Below are 27444 nucleotides of genomic sequence, written 5' to 3' on the forward strand. Positions count from 1 at the left end.
GCATGGGTGGCTCTGCCTAGCCCCACTCTAAAGCAGCGTGTTACCATGTAGATGGGGACAAGGGCCTCCTCCCAACAACCCTGGTCATGGGGGTCTGTGGGTGGGGGGCTTATCAGAACCTGGAAGCCCCCTTTAACAAGGGAGCCCCGAGATCCTGCCCCCCATGTGAATGAGTATGAGGTCCATAGTCCCCCTATTCACCAAGTAAAGACACAACATGAATTTTTGACAAGTCCTGGTTAGAAGAGCCCTTGTCCCCAACATTAGGACAAGGTGCTTTAGGGTGGGGGGCATGTGGCCTGGTATGGTTCAAGAGGGGGGGGGCCTCTTTGTCACCCCCCCCCTCTCCTTTCCTGACCTGCGTGGCTGCATGCTCAGATTAGGGTCTGTTATAGATTTTTGGGGGGACCCCACGCGGTTTTTAAAAAAATTGTGGTGTGGGGTTCCCCTTAAAATACATACCAGACCTGAAGGGCCTGGTAAGGATTGGGGGGTGAGAGACCCCACGCTGTTTTTTTCTGAATTTCTTACTGCCAGCATTTTTTTGTTTACATTTCAGCTCTCAGTGGGGAAGCCCGCTGACAGCTGATGAGTCATCGGTTGTTAAGGACGTGGCAGCCAGTTTCCCGATCCACTCCTTAAGAAGAATCTATTCTTCACACGGAATTCAACGCGGTCACTCATTTTTCAACCGATCCAAATCTGAGACGTTCTGAAAATTTGGAATTTGTTAGAAAATTAATAAACTAAATGAAATTTAATTAAACTAAACAGAACGATTGTACATAGATATAAGGAACCCTCTGATTCCGGCTGTGCTGGAATCAGTCTTACTTGAGTGTAAAAACTCTCTAACTTCCGGAAGAATCTGCCACTTCACAGAGGGAAGTCTAGTACGAGATCTACAACTACGGTCTATGGATACCACTTTTTAGGGGGTAGGGGACTTGGGAAAATGGGGTAGAGGGGAATGGGGAGGGGGTGTCACCCAGTGCCAGTCAGGCAACAGAAATCACAGGCAAGTAATATTGATTACGTGTATTGGAGTAATTCATTGGAGAAGTGGAAGAGGTCCCAATAGAACCATCTGGTCTTATGTTCCTCCGACATGTCACACAGAGCAGAGGTAATATCTTCTATTTAAATGCTTAAAGAGAAACATTCAAATTGTCCAATCCCTTTAAATTACAGTCTGGGGGTGTCCTAATCCTCCCTGGGAAGGGGTTAACACCAGGGGCGATCAAAGGGTTAAATATGTCCATAGGGGATGCTTTCTAACTGTGTGGGGGATGGGCTTGCTGCATTAACACAGAGAGCTGTGTTCCTAAATAAGAGGAACACAGGTTCCCTGTGTTCATAACTGACAGAACAGCGGTCTGCCATGTTTACAAAGGCAGATCTCCGTTCTGTCTTCACGGGGAGCGATCTAGCGGTCCCGCAAAATGACGTACAGTTACGTCGTTTCGCGGGACAGAGCCGACTTGCCGCAGTATATGTACTGCTGGCAGTCGGAAAGTGGTTAAAGGAGATGTATGGGAATGTTTTTCCCCCAGTTATACTTACCTAGGTGAATGCTACATCTGTTTCCCGGCGCTTCTGTACTGAGAACTGAGCGATTAAACACCGCCGATCACTCGGTTCTGACCGCTCCCCGAGCAGGGAGCTGGTGACTGTCAGTCATGGCTCTCTGCTCTGCTCCCTCCTCGCTCACTGGAGCACTGAGCTGTGGAGGGGGTGAAATGTGCTGTCCAGATGCTCGTAGCTATGGCACTCGTTTGAGAGATGCAGCCAACATCCCTAGTGCTAACTGCTAGGCATGGAGCTCCATACCAGAAGTTCTGAGGGTAAACGTCCCTCCCTCACGTTTTCGTTCGTTAATGAAAACGGAATTGATTTTCGCCATAGTTTTCATCAGTGGACGAAAACGTGGTGTATTTTTCGTCACTGTAAAAAGGCCGCTGACGAAAATTGTGACAAAAATGTTTCGTCAGCAGCCTTTTTACAGTGACAAAATTTTGAGTCCCCCAAAAGTTTACACAACACCCTTTGAGGAAGAGGGACCCTCGTGCAATTAAAAAAAATGTGTAAAGTCCAAGAAATCTATACCAGCCCCTAAATCCATGGAGGGGGGGGGTAGGTGCTGGAGAGAAGATCATGGCAGTTCCTGTGCCTGTGCTTTGTAAACACGGGCACAGGCTGATCTCTGATTCTGTACAGTCTATCATCAGGTCCAGGACAGAAATCATTGGCCTTGACCTGATGACTGATCAGTGCTGTACCGAATCACAGCACCGCCAGGCGCACATGCTCCCTACCCAGAACACTGATCAAGTACTGGGTACGTGATCCAGCGCAGAGCGGCCACCCCGCAGCAGTAAATGTATGTGGGGCAGTTCGCAACTGGATATTTTTAGCACTTGGATGATAACAAATGTATTTTATATGTGTGATATTGTTTCTTGGATTTATTGGTGATATTCATTTTTACTTACAGTGATACTCACACACAGCTTTGCACAGTGGAGATTGATATAGATAAATTTGAACCCCTTCGCTCCAAAGGGTAAAACAAATCTAAATGCCTAAGCCCAATTTTGTTGACTTTGACGTGTTAGTAAAGCCATACATATCATCACAACTACGTTGTGCATCCAGGTGAATAATTTATTTTCAGGACACATTGGGCTTTCATTTGGTGGTAAATGGTAATAGATATCTCCTCCCTTTTTTATTATCCAGGGAAAACTGGCCCAAAATAGTAAAAAAAATATACATATTTTGTTAATTTAGCTGTATTTTTCTTATTACCATAACCTACCACCAAAGAACAACCCAAAATAAATTCTGCTGCTCCTGAAGATCGCAGCGATACCACATAATGTATGTGTATGTTACGTGCTGTATTTACCCGTAGTATGACCCAGAATCAATAGTGCGTATTTTGCTTTTTTTTATCCTACTTAAAGTGGAGTTCCACCCAAAAGTGGAACTTCCGCTCATTTGCCCCCCCCCCCCCCCCCCGGGCTACATTTGGCACCTTTCAGGGGGAGGGGGGAACGGGACGGGTACCTGTTTTTGACAGGTACCCTTCCCCACTTCTTGTATATAGCGCTGCGGTGCTGTCCCTCGGAAGTTTGGCCCCCTTCTCCTTCACCCGCCGAATGCGCAGTAGGAGTTCACCCGTGAAGCTGCAAGGCTTCACTGCTGGGTTCCCCTACCGGCAATGGCGGCAGCAGCACCAGACAGCCGATGGAAACATCGGCTGCGGTGCCAACAGCGCTGGACTCCAGGACAGGTAAGTGTCCTAATATTAGAAGACAGCAGCTACAGTATTGCGCTCCTGCGCAAAGCGCCATAGGTATACATCGGTCGCACGCAAGCAGCCCAGGGGGCGAGCACGCGCCGGCGGCGGCACGCTCCCACCCCTGCAAGCAGCGGGAGCTCTGATGCACAGGGCAGGCGGCTCTGATTGCTTCCTGACACCCACGATCGCTCCCGGCTGAGAGAGAAGAACGGTTGGCTGTTGTAAACACAGCTAACCGTTCTTCTCCCTGGAATGATCACAGAACCTCTGTAATCCTTCTATATAGGAACACAAGTCTCTGTGATCATTTCACAAGCCACGCCCCCACAGTTAGAAACACGCCCCTAGGTACACATTTAACCCCTTGATCACCCACACTGTTAACCCCTTCCCTGCCAGTGTCATTATTACAGTAACAGTCCATATTTTTAGCACTGATTACTGTAGTGATGTCACTGGTACCCCCAAAAGTGTCAAAAATGTCAATCAGGGGTCCGATCTCTCTGCCGCAATGTCGCAGTTACGCAAAAAAAAAAAAAAAATCGCAGATCGCCACCATTACTAGTAAAAAAAAACCAATAAAAATGACATAAATCTTTGCCGTAGTTAGTAGACGTGATAACTTTTGTACAAACCAATCAAAATAAGCTTATTGCGATTTTTTTTTTCAAAAATATGTAGCAGAAAACAAATTGGCCTAAAATTTTTGATTTTTGATAATGTCATATAGCAGAATGTGAAAATATAGTTTTTTTTTTTTTTTTTTTTTTTAGAATTGTCGCTATTTTTTTGTTTATATCGCAAAAAATAAAAATCACAGAAGTGATCAAATACCACCAAAAGAAAGCTCTATTTGTGGGAAAAAAAGGATGTAAATTTTATTTGGGTACATCGTCGCACGACCGCACAATTGTACGTTAAAGTAACGCAGTGCCGAATCTTAAAATATGGCCTGGTCATTAAGGGGGAAAATCTTCCGGTCCAGAAGTGGTTAAAAATATCCCAAATCAGTTTATATTATTTAGTCTGTGTGAAAGTTAAAGAGTCTACAAGCTATGGGATATATACTTTAAAATTGATAAATCCTGATGTACTGACAGATGATCACAATTATTGAGGCCCTAAAATGCCAGGACAGTACAAATACCCCCAAATGACACCTTTTTTTGTAAAGTAGACAGTCTGAGTTATTCAGGAAGAAGCATGGCAACTTTTTTGAAGTTGTAATTTTTTTGTCACAATTTTTATGGGAAATTGAAGGAATCAAGTCATATGACATGACTGATGTGGTGGTGATCATGGAAACTGACTTGTGACAGTATGTAAGAAAAAAAAAAAAAGCAAAAGAAAAATTAGATTTTTGACTTACTGTAAATTTCATTTCTCTGATGTTCATTGATAGACACAGCTCCTGATCTTCTTAACCATTGGGTTATACTGCCCCCTCCAGGAGGAGGGCACTAGGCAGAAAAAAAGTCTGGCTACACCAATAGGAAGTCCCCCTCTCGGCTATAGGTATTCAGTTTTGTTACAAGCAGTGTCAGAAGAATTAGAACTCCACAGAGGGAGCCTACGCTTAGGGACATTATGTTTGCAGTCACTACTTGCAACTCATCCATCACAGCGCTGACTGCTGAAATCAAAGGGGTCAAGGCTGAAATTTCCTTTATTAGGCATGATATGCAGAAACTCAGGGAGACGACCGCTGCGGTGGAGGGCCGGGTCAGCTCCCTGGAGGATGACATGGAGCCGTTACAACGGGAAGTGAAACACCCTGCGCTCCTCTCTGCTCAACAAGTGGCCGGGCTGGATGACTTAGAAAACAGAATGTGGCGCAACAATGTTAGAGCAATTGGCATACCAGAAAGGGCTGAAGGGAAGAATATGATTGCTTTTATTGAAAACTGGTTGGTGTCCACGTTTGGACAGGACTCCTTCACTCCTATGTTTTCAGTTGAGAGAGCTCATCATGTGCCTGTGCTCCCTCTCCCACCGGGCAGCCCCCCACACACTTTCATCTTTAAGCTTCTCAATTATAAAGATAGGGATGCTATCCTGGCCAAAGCTAGAGGAATGCAGGGAAGCAGATTGTTGACAACTCCAAAGTCTCCTTGTTTCCTGATTACTCCGCAGAAGTTCAAAAACAGAGAGAGCAAAATTTGTGGATGTGAAGAGGAGACTGAGAGATTCGAATATCCAGTATTCCATGCTGTACCCCTCTAAGCTCTGTGTAGTTGCCAGGGATCAAGTGCTGTTCTTTGACAAGCCTGCAGCTGCAACCCAGTGGCTGGAAGTGGAGGGTAGGGCACTGCAGGCTGCGGCCTCCCCACAGCGGTGTGCTCCCTGAAAGTGATTGCCTACCAGCTGCTGCTTTTTGCTCCCTCAATGGCAATACCGGCACTTGGGATCGGGGTGCCCCTACTCCTGTTTCAAGTAAGGCGGGAGCTATCCTGCACATACCTACTATATGCAGCTCCTTTCCGTTTGCTTTTCTAGTGGAAACTTTTTCCAGCTATAGTCTTCCACCGTTTACCCCTATGGCTCCTATTTGGAAGATTAATAGACCTGCCCGCCTCCTATTTGACCACGTTGGCTTTGGGAGTCTGGGGGGCTTTTACACTCCCTATTCCTGGTTGTGTCTACCCTACCATCGTTCTCCCCTGCTCTCTCCTTGCTGCCACTGGGATTGGCATTCCTCCCATTGACCTGGCCATTCGTGCTGCGTTTGCCCGACACCCACGCTCCTCATCTGATGACTGGCCCTTCGACAACATTTTGTACTGCTACTCTGTTCTCTTTCTATATCCAGCCTGCAGTGACTACCTGGTGCTGATGGACATGGCGGGAGGTTCCCACTTGGTGACCCCGCGGTTACCAATACATTTCTCACCTTACCTGCTTGTCTATGGCTAATACACTGTGTGTCCTGTCCTGGAATGTTCGTGGACTGGGAAGCCCCCAAAGAGAACTGCGGTGCTTCGGCACATCAAGCGACTACAAGCGGATGTGGTGTGTCTACAGCAGACTCATTTATCCCCTGACCCGATGCCTGCCCTGGCCCCAGGTTCTTTTAGTCATCAATATCACTCCACCTACTCTACCTACTCTAGAGGGGGTTGTATCCTGGTGAGACGGGGTCAGGTTTGCCTGCTTCCACAGTGTGGTGGATCCAGATGGTCGCTTTGTTATTTTATTGTGTACTATCGCCGGTCTGACCTGTATACTTATTGCTATGTATGTGCCGCCTCCTTATTCTGCTGCTGTTCTCAAACTCCTAGCGGAACATATGGCTAGGCTTTCGGATGTTCCTCTCTTAATGATGGGTGATTACAATAATATTTTGGATGCTCAATGGGACAGGTTTTCCCCTCACTCCACTGCTCCCCCACCAGCTGGAGGGCCGACGCCTTTTACCCGTTTGATGGGGCAGCTTGGACTGATGGATGTCTGGAGAATGCGACACCCGGGTGTCCGAAAGTTCTCCTGCTTCTCTGCTGCCCAAGCGGGCCTCTCAAGACTAGATATGGGTTTTGGTAATGGTTCCCTCCTGCCTCTCGTTGCTTCTGCCGACTACAAGCCCAGCTTAGTCTTTGATCATTCCCCATTTTGGATCCACCTCTCCCTCCCGGAGAGGCAGGGTGGTACTCTGTGAAAGCCTTATTTTGGCTGACGCTATTCCCGAGTCCGGACCCAATGCCACCACTGCTGTCCTCCTTCTTTGGGGACAATCTTGACTCTGCTGACATTGGGATGGTGTGGGATGCTGCCATGGCCTTTATGCGGGGGCACTCCATCCGCATTATCAACAACATTAAATCCTCCACTAAAGCCTGGGAGAATGCGGTGTTAGCAGAGGTGACGAGAACGGAGGAGGCCTATGTGGGCAACCCAACTGACGACACTAGGCGTTCCTGGCTGGCGGCTCAGAGCCGGTCCAAAACTGTAGCAACTCAGAGGGCTGAGAACAAGAGGTTTTTCCGGCAACATAGGTATTTTGAGGAGGGAGAAAGTACGGGGCATATGCTGGCTATGCTGGTAGGCACTCAACAGCCTGCGGCCTTTATCTCAGTGCTCCAGGACTCCCTGGGCAAACAATGGCATAGCACATCGGACATTGGCCGGGTGCTGCGGGACTTTTTTTTCTGACTTATACACCTCCAAAGTCTCTGCTGACCCCCGTGAGATGGAGAGCTTTCTGGATGCTTGTGGGCTGCCCTGCCTGCCTGACTCAGATGTTGCAATGCTCAATGCTCCACTGACTGAGGATGAACTCCTCTTGGCTCTGCAGTCTACCCGGAATGGTAAATCTCCTGGAGCTGACGGCCTTCCGTCTGAGGTTATTGGGCGCTATGCTTGACAGCTCATACCCATCCTTTTGCGGCTGTAGACCTGAATCGCCTGGACCACATTCAAGGCATGTCAAGCAATTTCCTTTGGATATTTTGGCCTGGGACACAGGGAAGGCAGCACAATGTCTTCATTCAAATGAAAATCAGAGACAACCTTTGAAAGGAACGGTGCACAAGGACGAAGAACCACCTTATCTCTGTGAACCACCAAGTAAGGTAAATGACAGGATAACACAGCCAATTCTGACACCCTGCGTGCAGAAGTGATAGCCACTAAAAAGGCCACCTTCTAGGACAACGTAAGCAGGGGAATCTCCCAAAGATTCTCAAAAGGAGGCTTCTGAAATACTGAGAGCACTAAATTGAGGTCCCAAGGTGGCAACGGAGACCGCACTGGAGGGGCCAAGTGCCTAACTCCCTGAAGAAAAGCACGCACCAGGGAGGGTGTGGCCAAGGGCTGTTGAAAGAAGACCACTAAGGCCGACACTTTAACCCTTGATAGTACTCAAGGCCAGTTTCTGCTCAACCCCCTGTTGAAGTAAAACCAAGATCCGAGCCACCAAAAAGGAGCAAGGATAAACCCCAAGAGCCCCAATGTACGTCTCCCACGTACGTTGGTAGATCTTCCTATGTTCCTAGAGGTAGATTTTCTAGCTTTTAACAGCGTTGGAATTACCGACACAGACAAACCTCTAAACATCAGCACCTGGCATTTAACAGCCAAGCCGTCAAAACCAGCGACTGTAAAGCAGGATGGAAGATTGGTCCTTGGGATAGCAGATCCTCCCTGAGAGGAAGCCTTCAAGGAACATCAGCAACCAAATCAGCGTACCAAGCCTGGCAAGGCCAGTCCGGAGCCACTAAGATGATCAGAATACCTTCTGTCTCAATCCTGCGTAGGAGTCTTGGCAGAAGCTTGAGAGGAGGGAAGGCGTAAATCGGACGATACTGACCCCACGGGGCCACAAGCGCGTCTGTGGCATCCGCCAGAGGATCCTGTAACCGAGCCACAAACCTCTGCACCTTTCTGTTGAGCCAAGACGCCAATAGATCCACTTCGGGGATGCCCCACCGGAGACACAACTGACAAAACACTTCTGGATGAAGGGACCACGCAACTTGGTCCAATGCCTGGCGACTGAGATAATCTGCCTGCCAGTTTTCCACCCTAGGAATGTTTATGGCAGAGAGGGCTGGAACGAACCATTCTGCCCACCTTAAAATGCCGGCTGCCTCCAGAGCCACCAGGACACATCTTGTGCCCCCCCTGGTGATTGACATAAGCCACTGCTGTGGCATTGTCCAATTGAATGGGCACTGGACATCCCTGAAGACGATCTGTGCAATGGTCCTGGCCCAGTCTGATTGCTCAGAGTTTCAAGACATTGATCAGTAGTCTGGACTCTTCTAGTGTCCAGAGCCCCTGAGCAGGATTTTTGCTAAGGATGCCTCCTCAGCCGGAGAGGCTGGCACCTGTGGTAAACACTGTCCAATACAAGGGGTGGAAGGATTTGCCCAGCCGAAGTGCCAGAGAACAAAGCCACCATATCAGATCCCTGGCTCAGCTGGATTTGATTGTTCAGAGACTGCGGAGTCTTGTCCCATTTGGCCAAAATCTCTCTTTGCAAGGACCTCGTATGGAACTGTGCAAACGGATCACCTTGAAGGTAGAAACCATCAGGCCCAGCACCCACATGCAAGTGCAGAGGCATGACCATCTGCTGGGCAGTAGGAGACAAATTGCAGCCTGCAATTTCTGGAGCTTGTCCAGAGGAAGGAGCACTCTGGCTAAGGCCGGGTCCAGAGTCAGAGTTAGACCCAGATAGTCCAGCTTTGTGGACAAAACCAGAGCAGATTTCTGAAAATTCTGAATCCAGCCGAACTCCCTCAGAGTTCGTATGGTGATCTCCAGGTTTTCCACCAGAGCAGTAGGAGACTCCACTCGCAGAAGTAGCCCAGTACCCTGATCCCCCGTTGGAGTAACAACGCTAGCACTGGGGCTAACACTTTTGTGAAGACCCGAGGAGCAGAGGCGAGACCAAAGGGTAACGCCACAAACTGATAATGCTCCTCTCCCACAGGAAATCGGAGGACGCACTGGTGACCGGCGCATATTGGAATGTGAAAGTAAGCATCCTTGATATCGATGGAGGCAAGAAAATCCACCGATGAAGGGCTGCCACTACTGTGTGAATGGACTCCATCCTGAACTTCTGCACCCGCACAAAGCAGTTCAGCACCTTGAGGTCCAGGATTGGACGCACCTTGCCTTCCTTCCTGGGGACTGTAAACAGATTCGAGTAAAAAGCTTGAAAACCCTGAAAATGTTCCAAAGTCTTAACCAGGACAATCACCCCTTGTAGTAACAGGCCTTGTACCGCCCCAGACAGACCCTGTAAGCGGTCCGGGGACAGGGGTTAATTGGAAGGAAAGAACCTTGCCGGGGGACAAGAGCGAAACTCGATCTTGTAGCCGGAACGAATAACTTTGTAGATCGACTTGTCTTGTACCAGGGAATTTCATGGGTCTGGAAATCCGAAACGATGTCCCCCTACCCCCGATACGGGTGAGGCGCACCTTCATGCTGAAGGAGCCCTGTCCACAGGTCTGGAGGAGAAGCCTGCTCTCGACTTGCCAGACCAGGCTGATTTGGATCCACCAGGAGGCCCTGAAAGGCTTTGAGCCCTTGTCAGATGACCCTGAGGGACCAAAAAACATCTTATGAGCCGCGGAGGGCGGCCCACATCTACGACGAGGGTCCTTACCCTTAGTAGCCTGTGGAAGAAAAGTACTCTTTCCCTCTGTGAGACCTTTTAAGATGTCATGCAGGGTAGCTCCAAAAAGGCGATCTCCTTGAAAGGGAAGATCAGTCAAGGCCTTTTTCGAAGTCTGGTCCACAGACCAACATTTGAGCCAAAATACACGCCAAAGGACCACTGCCAAAACAGAGCCACAGCCAAAGAGGCATCACAGATAAACTGCTGTCGCTGGACCAGCTCGTCCGTCAGCTCGCAATGGCAGGGGGGAGCGGTTCTCCCTCCAGGTCATGGCGTAAAAGCTTAGCCCACTCAGTCAGAGTTTGCGACACCAGGGCAATGGTGAAGACCGGCCTCAGTGCCGAACCAGCCAGAGTGTACATATTGCAGGCCACAGCCTCCCCCTTCCTGTCAGCCAGATCTTTAATGCCGGGGACTCCTCAACTGCGATCATGGTTGCCTTGTTCAATCTGGAAATTGGAGGGTCCACCACCGTTGGAACAGTCTACTTCTTAAGAAGGGACTCCTCATAGGGGTATCCCCTAGCAAATCGCTTAGGGACCCCAAGGGGACACTTTGTTTGTCTCCACTCTTTAGCAACAATTCTGTCAAAATAGGCGAGGAAAGGGGGCACCTTTGACGCTCTGCATGGCTTGTGAGTGCCAAAGGGAACCTGCGCCTCCGTCACAGCTGCAACTGCTTCCTCCATTCTTAAGGTCTAACGCACAGATACAATCAATCAATCAGTGCTTCCACCAGCGCCTTTTCATGAGAAGTTATAGATGTGGAGGAATCATCCTCACTATCTGAGGATTCTGTGCGCGTGGTCACAGACACAACAGGGTGACCCATGTCCGCAGTGGCTGAATCAGATTCAGGAGAAGGCGGGGGGAGCCTTTTGCTAGCCTTTTACAAACCACCTCCACCTGGGACACAAAGGACTCCAGGACAGGCATCAGTGCATAGATGGGTGGTTGGGACCGGGAGGGGCCTGCAGCCTCAGAGAGAGGATCAGGTGGGGAGAAGTGCTTCAAAGACTGCATGAGTCACCAGGGGAACCCCCACAAAAAGTGTAAAACACTGCAAAGGGACAGCCCCCACCGCGCTGGCAACACTACCTGGTCACCAGGTACAAATCACCAAGCAAGCCTCAGCAGAGAGGGAGAGGACCCCACCAGACTCACCACCCCGCAGAAACCAGGCACCACAGCCACCAGGAAAATCTGCACTGCATGTGCGGCGATGAGGAAGTAAAGAGATCCAGGATTCAGCACCAGGGAATGAGGAGGGGTTCTCACCGCCAAAATGTCTGCCCACAGGGCTCCACGGTCATGGCTGCCCTATTTTCAATGGCAAACCACAGCAAAATGGCCATCGGACTACACAAACATGACCACCGCACACAGGCTACAACAAAATGGTGGCCCCGCATGGCTCCACAAGGCTCCCAGGAGGGATCCCTAGGCCTCAAGAACAGGCCCAGGCAGGACGGAGACAGAAGGGAGACAGCGACTCACCATACCAGGAACCACTCCAGACAGAACCCCTCGCAATCAAAATGGGGGGGCTGTCGGCCAGGAAAAACATTGTGACTCGGGCCGAGACTGGTCGTATGTGACCTCGCGGGGCGTTTAACTTGCAGGCCAGCCCCCGTCTGGTGGGGCTATGTCACGGCCGACCGAGCGTGGAGCTGAGGTCTGTGCGCGCTCGCTGGCCAGACTGGGGTAACCACTGGATCTAGATTATCCTGCCCGTCGCCAAGTCCGGCAGTTGAGTGTAGATCTCACAGGAAAAAAAACAGGAGAAAATTTTATATTAAAAAAGGAAAAATTGCAAGGACCAGAGATCCCAGCCAAGAACTAGGTCCTTACTCCTGACTAGGCAGAAAAAAATTGGAGTTCCTATAGCAGAGAGAGTGAGTATACCTCCTGGGACTGCCCATAGGCATAGCCAGACTTTTTTTTCTCCCTAGTGTCCTACAGGACAGGATCAGGAGCTGTGTCCGTCAATGAACCAAAGAGAAAAAAAACATTTTCAGTTTTCTTTTTTCTTTACTATATATTTTTTTCTTTTTTTTACAATTTATTTACATACTGTGACCAGGGCAGTGGTGTTAACATAGTAACATCGTACTACCCTGTAGAGGTGATCAATATCCTCTTTTTTAAGCTTAGAACAGTGAGTTTATGCTTCTGTGTATACTGTTGTGGTCAGCTGTGATTGGCTTTAGCCAATCACATTGTACAGATATTATACAGGATTTATATAGTACCAACAGTTTGCGCAGCGCTACAAAATGAAGGCAGACATTACAGTTACAATACAATTTGGTAAAAGAGGAATCAGAAGACGCTGCTCACAGATCGGCTGTGATTGTCCCTGTCTGTACCATGTAATCACTGTGACCAATCACAGAGATCAACACAACAGTACACAAAAAATGGCTATGAATAATAGCCATTCATGTGTACAATTGCCATGTAATATGCTGTGATTGGTCACAATGATCTGTCATCCGAGGTGTCTAGTAGACACAGCAGGTGACAGAAATACACAGCAGCGTGGCCCGTGGGGCGATCCTGGGGAGGATATCATAGGACAACCTTCCGGAATGGCAGCGCTCCCGCCCCACCTTCATAATACTATAGGCCGGGTGGGAATGAGTAAACTGAGGCAGGTAAAGATGTCCTCATTCTTGCTATACAGGTATCATCTCAGGAGTTTTGAAATACATTAAAGTTTTGACTCCATGGGTAGTAATAGCCATTAACAGCCAGAAATGTGTGTTCGGCCATTCTACTCGCTGAACTATTTATGATAATGAGTCTGATACTATTAGCTAGGATGGATATCTGCTTGCTGTTCTAATTGCTTAAGCCTGGACTTGAAGAGTTTATGATGGCTACTAAGGTCAGACTGGGATGTGTATTGTGTCCTGTTGGGTTCTGGTAATGGGGTTTATGAGGGCTACCTGTCATGCTTTGTTTTGGAAGTTGGTTGATTTGAGTAAGAGGTTCTGCTGTGTCCCATCAATGGACTGATAAGGATGTTTTGGAATGCAGCTAAAAGTTTGTGAATTGCAGAAGATGCCTTCCTGGGATTATGGAAAGCAGATCACCGTTAGGCGTCTCCTATTCTACAAAATGCCATGGCTGACCTCTAAATTCTAAACAACGTGGCTGCCCTGTTTCTTCTCACAGAGTTTTATGGGGGCCTGTCGGCATTATTATCACAACATGCATTTGTTCTGAATGCTCCAGTTTTAGAAAATATCCCCCTAAGTGTGAAAGCTTACACCACAAAATGTACTCAGCCAATAAAAAGGTAAGGATTGCATTTTTATTTTTCTACTGCTATCATTGACCAACACGGTACAACACTTCATCCATGTCTTTGGTGATCTCTGATCTCCTTATGAAGTGTTTCTTACATGATGAAGATCAACCATGAAGTATATCTGAGGTGTATATCAGGGTGTGCCTCTTCCCCACATGTCCAGCAACATTAATTTAGAAGACATTTCCTGCACTCAAGGCACTAATACGCCTCAAGGGTTGATGGGGATCCCTGATGTACAGGAAGACAGGACTTCAGTGAGTAACATCTCCCTCACACAGGACAGGAATACGGCTTCTCCTCTATGTGCAATCTCTGATGTCTGGAAAGATTGGACTTCACTGAAAAACATTTCCCACACTCAGGACAGGAATACGGCTTCTCTTTCATGTGCAGTCTTTGATGGTTGTAAAGACTGCACTTCTGTGAAAAACGTTTACCGCACTCAAGACACAAATACGGCTTCTCCCCCGTGTGAGATCTCTGATGTACAGAAAGATGAGATTTACGTGAAAAACATTTCCCACACTCAGGACAAGAAAGTGGCTTATCCCCTGTATGCAATCTCTGATGTCTGGAAAGATGGAACTTCTGTGAAAAACATTTTCCGCACTCAGGACAGGAATATGGCTTCTCCTCCAGGTGCAATCTATGATGTTTGTTAAGATTGGATTTCTGCGCAAAACATTTCCCACACACAGCACAGGAATAAGGCCTTTCCCCCGTGTGAGATCTCTGATGTATAACAAGATCTGATTTTTGTATATAACACTTCCCACACTCAGAACAGGAAAATGGCCTCTCGCCTGTGTGCAACTTCTGATGTCTGTAAAGCTGTGACTTAGATGAAAAACAGTTCCCACATTCAGGACAGAAAAAACATGGCTTCATATCTGTGTGCAGTCTCTGATGTTTGTAAAGATTGGACCTATGTGAAAAAAATTTCCCGCAATCAAGACAGGAATATGGCTGCTCACCTGTGTGAGATCTTTTATGCACATCAAGATCGTATTTAAAACGGAAAAACTTCCCGCACTCAGTACAGGAAAACCTCTTATCTGTTGGAAGGACGGCAGCGTCCCTCACAGTCTGAGGTTCCTCAGGATAAGAGGAATACGATGGTCCATCTACACTGTGTGGTGCCGGATGGACATTTGAGGTAGCCGGGTTTTCTCCTGGACTATACTGTGTGATGTCCTCATCTTCTACTTTACAGTCTGGAGACAAAGTGAGACAATCCTCTGAGGTTTTCCTCATCTCCCGTCCATCTACTAAAATAGAAATAAAAAGATTATTACTAGACATGAGCAGATTGGTTCACCTAAACCATGACCCCGCCCACATCAAGCAACTTTGTCTCTGAGGATCTTACAATTCCACCCTCAAGGTAGCTAGTAAATGGATCCTCTGATCTACTACCAGTTAATTTCTTTATTTATGGGACCTTAGTCAGAGAGTGAAGAAACAACGAGAACTGTCTTTTATAGGAGTGACAGTGATGAGGGAATTATAGGACGAGTGTCTTCCTTATTTAGTCCATGATTTTGTCATGAATAACAGGTCAGAGAGGGAGGATGGGGGGGAGAACTACAAATATGAAGACTGGACTGATCCTGAAGACCACCATCGTTGGGTTATTGGCTCCTCCCACATTATCACTTTCTGTTTAAGGTTCCAAAGAGGATGTTATCACATTATTATCTACATGTAAAAGTCTGTGCTCCAATCAAATCACCAGATATAAAATGTCCAGCTGGTAGAAAATGGGTGTAACAGAAGAGAATACACATTATGTTTATATATAGCAGTGGGTAGAGGGTAGAGAGCAGAGGTCAGTGGTATGTATCCTAAAACTTATTTTATAGGATAAAGCAGTTAGGCCTATATAGTATTTGAATTATGTAATGTACAACCTAGAATGTATAGTACAGGGGGTCAGGACTATGTACCATGCAATACACAGAGAATTATACAATCAATATTTATAATACTGGTATTCAGTAATCAGTGGAAGATTAAATGATTGCATGAGACAAGTTGCAGAGGTCCCACACCGCTGCCTCCCATCTCCTGAGACTACAGTCAGTGACTTGGGTCTGACAGACATATCCTTCCACCCGGCATAAAGACATATCCCTCCACCCGGCACAACCAGCAGGACAAGTAACCCTGGGAGAATTTCTCTTTCAGAGATCCTACCAGACCTGGGCATGGAGAAGAACACCTAAGAGGCATGTCCTAGATGCCAAAGTCAAGCAACACCTATGGTGAAATTTAAAATTCTGCTGCCGACTGAACCCCAGTATCTACATAAATCCAGTCTAGATACATAAATTGAGTCTTACATGCTGATATTGCTAAGGCACCATTCACACCTGGACGTTCTGAATTGCTGTCGGAAGCGCTGCGATTCTGCCCGCGACTCAGAATCGCATCAAAGCGTGCAAAGCGTTTTTAATGTCATTATTTCTCAATAGCACCCCAAACATGGGGCGATTGTCACACGAAAAATCACAGCAAAATTACACAAACAAAATCGTGGGACCCCTGTCCCCCAAAAGAATTTCCACAATTCAGAACACCCAGGTTGCTCGCATAGCAATCAAACCAGAGCCAGATTCATGAGATGAGATGCAAAGACTTCCAACTCATGAGAAACAAAAGTGGATCAGAAGCTTTGACAAATAGGCTTCCAAGAAACAGATTCATGGAACTAGAATCCGAAATAGGACTTATATAAGGAGTAGTTGAGTGGGGGTGTTGGAATACATTGTTCATGTATTTCTATACAACTACATCAATATTAGTATTCAGTAGAGATGTATTCTTCAACCAGTAGATGGCAGTATTTATAAGTTTGTAGTTTCTCTATGGTAAACTCTATGTCTTTTCTTTGTTTAATAAAGTTCCTGTTTCCTGTCTTCAGTTAAGCAGCAAAGCCCATGTGGACTGTGCACTGTCTGTTATGTAGGGCAATATACAGAATTTCTACCAGGTTCTGGGGCGAGACACTCACCCAGAGGATATTCTGTGAACCCAGTCATAGCCAGCTACAGCAAAAGATGTGCAAAATACAACAGGAAGAAGAATGCAAAAGAATAAAATAAAATGGCCAGTGTGACTGTACTCACCGTTATTGGGAGTGAAAGACAGATACATAATGGACACTGGGAATGTAGTTTGGATTGCTTCAAATGGGTTCTGTGTTTACAATTATGATAATGTGTATTTTACTTCAATGTCAGAGACAGATAGTCTGTCACTGGCGGTCTTTTCCTATTGTCTGTGTATTGAGGTGTGATGTGTATTCTGTGAAGCCTGTCTGTCCCATTGTTAATGAACTCATATTGTTTCTGTCCAGATGGCTAGATATTTAGTTCAGGTTAATTCTATTTCTATATACAATTTCATCTGCATATGGTAATGTAATAAGGCAACCCCTGACCTGTGTGTGGTAATCTGATCACTAGGGGGATGTCCACGCTGTATATAAATTCTGTGTGACTGTTTATAAAAGGAGAAGGTTCCAGTAAAAGATAAGTTGTTGGCTAGCTTTGTATGGGGGCGGTTGGAATATTTGATATCTATGTTCAAGACTGAAGGAAGCCGTATACTGACGGGAGTCCACAAGCACAGTGTGGATCGCAGTTCGGTTACAGCCAGTAACACAGCTGTAACAGAGCTTTCATTTACAAATCCGACAAACCAGAACTACCAGCCTTGGAAATTCAAGATGAAAATGCTGCTAATAAGAGAAGATACATGGAAATGTATAAATTAAATCAGGCCAAAACAGCCTTCAGATCAGAAAGATGAAAAAGCTCAGAGCACAATCTCTCAGCATATAAGATAATCAAATCAGACATATAGGCTAGTGTGAAACTGCTAAGGAAATGTGGGAAGGATTACAAAAGCTGCATGAAAGAGCTAATCAGCAATAAACTGTATGATTAAATTGTTGATTAGAAAGCTATACCAAACCAAGCTAAATTAAAGGCCAGGATATGCAGGATTACATAAGGCACACCATACATATGGTTGAACGCCTATAGGAGAAGAAATAAAATATTTTCATGTCGCAGCACTATTACTTAGTAGCTTACCATAAAGTTATGAAACCCTTGTCAAAGCACTCAATGCATATCCAAATGATGAACTGACATTGGAATATGTTAAGGGCAAGCTTGTGGATGAGTAGAAGCGTAAAACAGAAAATAATAATAGTAATGGTGCTTCTGTCGCAGAGTCTGCTTTAACTACTTGCCAACAGCCCCACCCAGATTTATTGTGGCAGGACGGCTCAGCTGCGCATAATCACGCAGATCTACACATCAGAAGTCAGGCAGTGGGAGGAGCGGCAGTGATCGCCGCCGGCCTCCCGCGATCGTCACCGAAACTGACAGAAGTCCCACCTGCTTATGTAAACAAGGCAGACGGGTCTTCTGTCACACAGGCAGAGAGAGATCAGGAGTTTTAGCTAAGCTGAAACTCTGATCGCTCTGTGCCTGTCACAGAGCCCTTCCCCCACACAGTCAGTAAGCATTATTAGGCACACATTAACCCCTTTGATCAACCCCAGTGTTAACCCCTTCCCTGCCAGTGAAATTTATACAGTAACAGTGCATATTATTTAGCACCGATTACTGTATTAATGTCACTAGTCCCCAAAAAAGTGTCAAAAATGTCAGTTAGGGGTCTGATCTGTCCGCCGCAATGTCGCAGTCCCGCTAAAAACCTCTGATCGCCGCCATTACTGATAAAAACAAAAAAAATATGGATAAAAAAGTCCAAAAATCTATCCCGTAGTTTGTAAACGCTAAAACTTTTGCACAAACTAATTAAAATACGCTTTTTGGGGGGTTTTTTACCAAAAATATTTAGCAGAATATAAATTGCCCTAAACTGATAAAAAAAATGTGACATTTGAAATTTTTTTATTTGGAATGTTTTATAGCAGAAAGTTAAAAAATTTTGTGTTTTTTTCAAAATTGTTGCTCTTTTTTTTGTTTATAGCGCAAATTCTAAAAACCGCAAATGTGATCAAATACCACCAAAAGTTCTATTTGTAGGAAAAAAAGGACATCAATTGTATTTGGGTACAGCGTTGCGCGACCACGCAATTTTTCGATAAAAGTAACGTAGTGCTGAATCACAAAAAATGGCCTGGTCATTAAGGGGGTAAAACCTTCCGGAGTTGAAGTGGTTAAAGAAGAAAAATAGGAATAAAAGAGTAATGTGCAACAATAAGCATGTGAATGTTTTCGGTGCAAGAAAGAAGGTAATTTAAGGCAGACTGCAGAATCTGGAAAGCTAGAGCGCAAAATCAAACTAACCTACAAAAGATGTGAAGGAATACATTGATTTAGCTTCAGATAATGAATATAGACATGACAAAAGGACAGAGATTTCTTTGTTCACATTGACCAGAGTAAAACAAAAAATCACCACAAATATGGGCAAAGGAATAGGAGACAGCTTTCTTTACGGTCCTATTTGCCAGTGTCAGCAGAAAGATACTTGTGAAAAATGTTCTCTATGTCCCTGGCCTTGAAACTAAAGTTTTGTCAGTGAAAAAGCTTACAAAACGAGGCAATGTACTGACCTTCCAAGATGACAGTTGTGCCATCACAAAAGGGGATATCTTACTTTCAAAGGCTGAAATTACAGACGAACTGTATCAGCTGAACTGCAATGAGGTTGTTAATACTGTCAAGGAGGAAAAAAGACTGCATTCACACATGGCACAGATGCTTTGGGCACAGAAGTCCTGACATAATAAAGAAATTAACTGAGAATGACTATGAAGTGGAATAACAATTAGTTGTGATCAAACAATGAAATGTACCAGCTGTATAAAAGGAAGAATGACAAGAAAAACCTTTCCAAAGCAGAGTAACAGCAGAGCAGAAACCTCTGGACTCAATTCAGATCTTTGCAGTCCAATGGGAAAAACATTTTCCAGCAAAGAGTAGGTATTTTCCTCACTTTTAGATGATTACTCCAGGTACACTAGATCTGTTACACAACAAAACTGAAGCACCAGAGAAACTTTAAAAGTATTTGGCTCAAGTAAGCAACACAATTTGGAAAAATGCTGAGTGTACTGCGCACAGACAATGGAACTGAATATACAGGTGATAACACGCAGGTGATTCTCAAAAAGCATGGCATAATATTTCAAACTACTGCACCATACAACCCAGAATAAAGCAGGGTTGCAAAAAGAATGAACTGTACTCTATGTGAGAGTGGAGGGACCATGCGGTTTGAGGCAGATATGCTAACCACATACTGGGGGTGCTAATGCTATCTCCAAAATTGACTACCAGGAAAATCAACTGAGAAAATTCTATATGACCTGTGGAATGGAAAAGCCCCAAATTTGAACCATCTAAAAATTTTAGATTCAAAGCCTATGTGCACATCCCAAAAGAAAAACATACAAAATGGGATGCTTGCGCAAACAAAGGTGTACTTGTGGGGTACAGTGAATCTCATACAGAATTCTACACCAAGACACAAACAAGGTAACCATCATGAGAAGTGTAATTGTCGATGAGACTTTAGGGTTTTCAAAATGTCATGAACACAAACACTTTAAACTGAGGGAAGTTCCACATCAGTGTCACATGAAGATAAGCAACAAAGTGACGAAGAAAAAAAAATTAAGGCAGACAATCCAAATGCTGTAAAAGAAGAAGCCAGGCCACAAAAGGCTGCAATCAGAAGATACACCAGAAGCAATAAAAGCATCTCACCCAAACGTCTGCCCTATGTTGCTCACGTAGCAATCAAACCAGAGCCAGATTCATGAGATGAGATGCAAAGACTTCCAACTCAAGAGAAACAAAAGTGGATCAGAAGCTTTGACAAATTGGCTTACAAGAAACAGATTTATAAAACTAAAATCTGAAATGGGACTTATATAAGGAGTAGTTGTTGAGTGGGGGTGATGGAATATATTGTTCATGTATTTTTATGCAACAACTCAATCAATATCAGTATTAAGTAGAGGTATTTTCTTCAACCAGTAGATGGCAGTGTTTAGTGTTAAGTTTGTAGCTGCTCTATTGTAAACTCTATGTCTTTTTTCTCTGTATACAGGCATAACCCGCTTTACGTACACAGCTTGATATGGCACTACTCCTGGTTAACATTGGTGTCTATAGGGAATTTTGGTCAGCTTGACATGGCACTGCTGCTGGTTTTTAACATTGGCATCTATGGGAAATCTCGGTCAGCTTGGTAATGCACTTCTCCCTTTCTAACATTGGTGTCTATGGGAAATCTTGGCCAGCTTGACATGGCATTGCTCCCGAACCATGAGTGACAGGGACACCAAACTTAGGGAGCACCGAGAGGGGACCCAGGACTACAACATATCCTATATTTTGGTCAGCCAGCTTGCCTAGGTAATCTACCATGGTAAACTCTATGTCTTTTCTCTGTATACAAGCATACCCCGCTTTACGTACACAGCTTGAAATGGCACTACTCCCGGTTTTTAACATTGGCGTTTATAGAGAATTTTGGTCAGCTTGACATGGTACTACTGCTGGTTTTTAACATTGGCATCTATAGGGAATTTTGGTCAGCTTGACATGGCACTGCTGCCGACTTTTAACATTGGCATCTATGGGAAATCTTGGTCAGCTTGGTGAGGCACTGCTCCCATTCTAACATTGATGTTTATGGGAAATCTTGGTCAGCTTGACATGGCATTGATCCTGAACCATAAGTGACAAGGACAGCAAACTTAGGATATGTTGTAGTCCTGGGTCCCCTCTCGGTGCTCCCTATTTTTTGGTCAGCCAGCTTGCCTAGGTAATCTACCAAGTTATAGTCCTGGGTCCCCTTAACATGCTTCCCAAGTTCGGTGTCCTTGTCACTTATGGTTTGGGAGCAGTGCCATGTCAAGCTGACCAATATTTCCCATAGAGCTAGTGTATTTACATGCATTGAAAAATGAAAAAAGGTATTGCTTCACTTTAAGTACATTTTCGTTTTACATACATGGTCTGGTCCCATTGTGTACTTAACAAAGTGGGGTATGCCTGTAATAAAGTTCATGTTTCCTGTCTGCAGTTAAGCAGCAGATGTTTCCTGTCTGCAGTTAAGCAGCAAAGCCCATGTGGTCTGTGCGCTGTCTGTTCTTTAGGGATCTATATAATGAATTTCTAACAGTTTGCTCTACTCTGGACCAACCAGTGAGCAGTATGGGTGGATGAATGTATTTAGTGTTAATGACCCACCTGTGCTGATCTCTGTAGGAGTGTCCTCCCCTATAAATGTCCTCGTTATTCCATCCTCCTCCATAGACTGTTGATAATCCCTCACATACGTCTCTTCTTCTTCTGCCTTAACCTCAACTTTTATATCTATCAGATCTTCACCCTAAACCAAGAAAAGGATCAAAAATAACATCTGTATGACATCCTCCTCTGTTATCTCTTCTTTAACCTCAATTTTAGAATCTCTCAGGCTTCCACTCTGAATATATAATGAAAATGACATCAACGGTAACAATGCAGATAATGTACAGATGCTAATGATACTATCAGTGATTGTTCCTCATCTACCTGATGATGGTGAGGGATGGTGTGACCTTCCTGTGTGGAATCCCGGGAATACAGAGGACGGGGACATCTCTCTGGTGGGCTTTTGTAGCTGGATGGCTCCACTATGTTCTCACAGTACAGATGTTTGTGTTTCTTTAGAAACGTTGACTCCTCCATTGCCTCATGCTCATCATCCTCCTCTTTTATCTCCACTTTGACATAAACTTTAGAATCTCTCAGGTTTCCAAACTAAATATATAATAAAAATGACATTGGTTGTAACAATGCAGATAATGTACGGATCCTAATGATACTATCAATGATTGTTCCTCATCTACCTGATGATGGTGAGTAATGGTGTGACCTTCCTGTGTGGAATCCCGGTAATACAGAGGACGGGGACATCTCTCTGGTGGGTTTCTGTTACTGGATGACTCCACCATGGTGTCCTGGTACAAAGCTTTGTGTTTTTTTAGAAACTCTGACTTCTCCATCATCCCATTCTTATCATTCTCCTCTTTTATCTCTTCTTTAACAGCAACTTTAGATTCTATCAGGTTTCCACTCTGAATATATAATAAAAATGACATCAATGGTAACAATACAGATAATGTACAGATCCTAATGATACTATCAGTGATTGTTCCTCATCTACCTGATGATGGTGAGGGATGGTGTGACCTTCCTGTGAGGAATCCCGGGAATACAGAGGACGGGGACATCTCTCTGGTGGGTTCCCATTACTGGATACATCTGTAGGAAACACACACACTGACTGAATACATTGTTTCTATGTGTTTATCAGATGATGGGGGATCTAGGTGGAGCCTCCATACTGCTCTCTCCTTTACAATAAAGTCTCCTCTTACCCGGTGATGTGAGGGGCGGCTGATTGTCCATCATGACGTCCTTGTAGAGATCCTTGTGTCCTTCTAAATACTCCCCCTCCTCCATGGAGAAACAGACAGTGACATCCTGACACCTTATAGGAACCTGACACACACAATGATACAGTCACCATCCAGACACATCCCTTGTCTGTTACTGGATAATGTCCCAGAATTCCCAGAACCACTCACCTCTCCTGTCAGCAGCTCCATCATCTTCTTGGTGACTTCTAGAATCTTCTGCATGTTGTGCCTCTCAGATTTTAGGGAGTCACATGGAGGCACTGTGATGGTCATATGAACACCTGACTTCACAAGAGGAAATCTCTGTATTGAAGAACCAAAAGGAATATCATGTTAGAATCCCAGAATCCTCCTCACCTCTCTGGTCAGGTCTGTGTCTTATTAATAGAGATAAGAGTGATTTCATGTGACCTCCCAGAATCCTCCTCACCTCTCCAGTCAGCAAGTAGATGATCTCCAGGGTGAGGTTTAGTATCCTCTCAGTCATTAGACTACGGTCCTCCTCCATCCTCATTTATGTGGTCATGTGATCTATGTAGGTTGCTCTGTAGATGGATAGTGGAGAATTATTTGGAGTGTATTGGTTTTACAATATTAGGATGAGGATATAAAGGGATTAAAGAGGTTGTAAACACAAAAAAAAAAAAAAAAAACCCTGTAAAAGAAAGGCATAATGAGCTAGTATGCATCATTACATCATTATGCATTAACATTCTTTTTGTGCAAACTGGGCAAATAAAAACGTTCTTTAGGCTCTTTTCTCTTCTGAACGAATGTTCCTTTATTACGGTCCATAGTAAAATACCACATTGAGGTCTGCTAGATGTAGCTGAGGAGCACACGAAATACATGTATGACTTTGTAACCAAATACAATGTAACATATCTGGAGAACGCTAGAGGGAGTTAGAATATAAATGTAACCAACGAGCGTTACCATAGTAAAAATAAAATCTAGACTATCCATTTACCTCTATCAAAAAACTACAAAGTCACAGAGACATAACATGAGAGGCAGAGTTGCTGCATGGGGAGATAGCAGGAGGAGAGCAGTTGCTGCATGGGGAGGTAGCAGGGGCTGAGCAGTTGCTGCATGGGGAGGTAGCAGGGGGTGAGCAGTTGCTGCATGGGGAGGTAGCAGGGGGTGAGCAGTTGCTGCATGGGGAGGTAGCAGGGGGTGAGCAGTTGCTGCATGGGGGGGTAGCAGGGGGTGAGCAGTTGCTGCATGGGGGGGTAGCAGGGGGTGAGCAGTTGCTGCATGGGGGGGTAGCAGGGGGTGAGCAGTTTTTGCAATTTGGAGATAGTAGGGGGTGAGCAGTTACTGCATGGGGAGATAGTAGGGGGTGAGCAGTTGCTCCATGGGGAGATAGTAGGGGGATGGCAGTAGCTCCGTGGGGAGATAGTAGGAGGTGAGCAGTTGCTGCATGGGGAGTTAGTAGGGGGTGAGCAGTTGCTCCATGGGGAGATAGTAGGGGGATGGCAGTTGCTCCGTGGGGAGATAGTAGGAGGTGAGCAGTTGCTGCATGGGGAGTTAGTAGGAGGTGAGCAGTTGCTGCATGGGGAGTTAGTAGGAGGTGAGCAGTTGCTGCACAGGGAGATAGAAGGGGGTGAGCAGTTGCTGCAGGACATATCGGTGGTAGGGCGGTAAAAAATTAGTACAAAGGCAGGGTACCAATACAGCCAAAAATGTATGGCGAAATCTCATGATATTATAAATAATAAATGTCGACACAAGAGACATATCCTTCTCATAGTTTTATTATTGCACACAGTGAAACACCATCATCATACCCTAATAAAATCCAAAACTTCCCCTAAAAAGTGTATAGACTCTCCATTCACCTCCCCCATAAATATCTTTATCTAAACTTCCATGACAATAGCCCCCTAGGATTCAACATAATTTGAATATTGTGCACTTTTACTTCCCTGATCCTCAGTGCCTGCAGGCTCCCCTAGTTTTTAAGACCGGCCCAGGCAGCCCCTTCTCCCCTAAGCTCCAGAGGTCACAGGTTCTCTGGAATCATCAAATCCAATGCAGAGCACATAGTCCTTCATCAGACAGGAGGAGGGATCGTCCAGTGCCGGAGTGTAGGGGAGTAAAGGAGATTGCTGGTTGTAGAGGGATCAGATAAATAAAAGTGCTTTTTCTGGTTCCCTACAACTAAATGGGCATTTAACACTGGAGTGGATCTGTCCCTGTTATGCAAGGGTTAAATGCTCATTTAGGCATTTGTCGTTTCTCCTTTCCACAGAGATCGGCTTTAAAAAAACAAAAGAAATAATAATAATTCACAAACATGGTACCACATAAAAAAACCTAACCCACTCCCACACACAATTATTATCAACCCTTAAAATTGTGTCTCTCCACGAAAATGGTAACTAACTTGACTACCCAACGTGGTGCAAAGACAACACCTTTAAAAACTCTTACAGGTCATCAGTTTATCATTAGAAAATAAAAACAGTATATCTGCGTTCAGATCAAAAATATATAAAATATCAGATAGCAAAAGGAGCCAGCACAAAATGGTAAGATTACACACTATGAACCACATGTAGAAAGAAAGGGCATGGCCAATGCAAATATGTGCGTTCCAAAGATAATAATTCTAGACCTTCATCCACAGCAGGTTCTTGGAGAGTCTCCCTAAGAATCTGCTGAGGATGAAGGTATGGACAGTTTCCCCAAGAATCTGCTGAGGATGAAGGTATGGACAGTTTCCCCAAGATCCTGCTGCGGATGAAGGTATGGACAGTTCCCCCAAGATCCTGCTGCGGATGAAGGTATGGACAGTTTCCCCAAGAACCTGCTACAGATGAAGGTATGGACAGTTTCCCCAAGAACCTGCTACAGATGAAGGTATGGACAGTTTCCCCAAGAACCTGCTGTGAATGAAGGTATGGACAGTTTCCCCAAGAACCTGCTGCGGATGAAGGTATGGACAGTTTCCCCAAGAACCAAGAACCTGCTGCGAATGAAGGTATGGACAGTTTCCCCAAGAACCTGCTACAAATGAAGGTATGGACAGTTTCCCCAAGAACCTGCTACGGACGAAGGCATGGACAGTTTCCCCAAGAACCTGCTACGGACGAAGGCATGGACAGTTTCCCCAAGAACCTGCTACGGACGAAGGCATGGACAGTTTCCCCAAGAACCTGCTACGGCGAAGGCATGGACAGTTTCCCCAAGAACCTGCTGCGGATGAAGGTATGGACAGTTTCCCCAAGAACCTGCTGCGGATGAAGGTATGGACAGTTTCCCCAAGAACCAAGAACCTGCTACAGATGAAGGTATGGACAGTTTCCCCAAAAACCTGCTGCGGATAAAGGTATCCTAAGTTATCCGTGTTCCTGAATGGGAGTGAGACAACCTTTTGGGTACCAATACTGCTTTCCATAGATCGAGATGGATATTCAATAGCCAATTCTGGAACCACGTTCATTCATATGATCCTCGCTGATGTTGACCTCTCGATCATGTGAGGGTCAACACCATCTGGTAAGAGTCCATCTTATTTACACGAGGTGTTTTGGCAATTTGGTCTTTCATCTGATTCACTGGTGTGTGGAGGATTTCTACTTGTTCATCTTTTGTCATGGACTTTGTACTTGGACTATGATTATTATCATTGGAACTCACATATTTGCATTGACACTGCCCTTTCTTTCTATCAGTTTATCATCATTACCATGAATAACATTTCCAGAATTATTGCTCTCACTCTGGCATGCATGATGATCCACTGCCTATAGCCCCAAGTAATAGCATAGTAGAAATGACAGGTCCTCTTTATGGAGACAACAGTGGTCTGTTAGGCCTCTAATATCACCTATGGACCCCAAGGAAGCTGATAAAAGTACAGATCAGGATTATTCAGCTCCTGTAAGGACCGCAGTGACCGGGGAAAAACAGCTCTGACCCTGGAAGTGATGAAATACTCATGCTTCTGGGTTCATACACCAGAGGGGAGATCCAGGGACTGATCACCCTCCTATCCACCAGCCATGCCGGTGTCTTGTTGGATAGTGCCTCTCGTCAGATAGTTCATCAGACGAACTGCGCATGCGCGGTAAATGACGTCACTCCAGCTGACTGATTAGCTGGGGTTGACGTCATTAGCTGGGGTTGATGCATGCGCAGTCCGTCGGATGCACTCTTCGACGGAAGGCTGCGGGAAGAATTGTCCCATAGAGAGCAGAGGAGGGGATTCTGCCTACTACTACG

At 45.4% G+C, this 27444-nt stretch overlaps 2 protein-coding genes across 2 annotated transcripts in view; one reads left to right on the forward strand and one right to left on the reverse strand.

The window, feature by feature from the left end:
• The window catches only part of LOC309550283 (uncharacterized protein), a 1519274-nt gene that overhangs the window by 1460003 nt on the left and 31827 nt on the right, over positions 1–27444 (forward strand).
• The window catches only part of LOC309550737 (uncharacterized protein), a 578111-nt gene continuing 564642 nt past the window's right edge, over positions 13976–27444 (reverse strand). Inside the window, exons 2-3 of the mRNA XM_082251074.1 lie at positions 21998–22139; positions 13976–15016 (exon numbers count right to left, since the gene is read on the reverse strand). Coding sequence (XP_082107200.1) covers positions 14019–15016; positions 21998–22061 — 1062 coding nt within the window. The 5' untranslated portion in view covers positions 22062–22139 and the 3' untranslated portion in view covers positions 13976–14018. The remainder of the gene's footprint in view (positions 15017–21997; positions 22140–27444) is intronic.

The sequence above is a fragment of the Pelophylax lessonae genome (genome assembly GCF_965119305.1).
Source record: "Pelophylax lessonae genome assembly, chromosome: 3".
NCBI classification, from domain to species: Eukaryota; Metazoa; Chordata; class Amphibia; order Anura; family Ranidae; genus Pelophylax; species Pelophylax lessonae.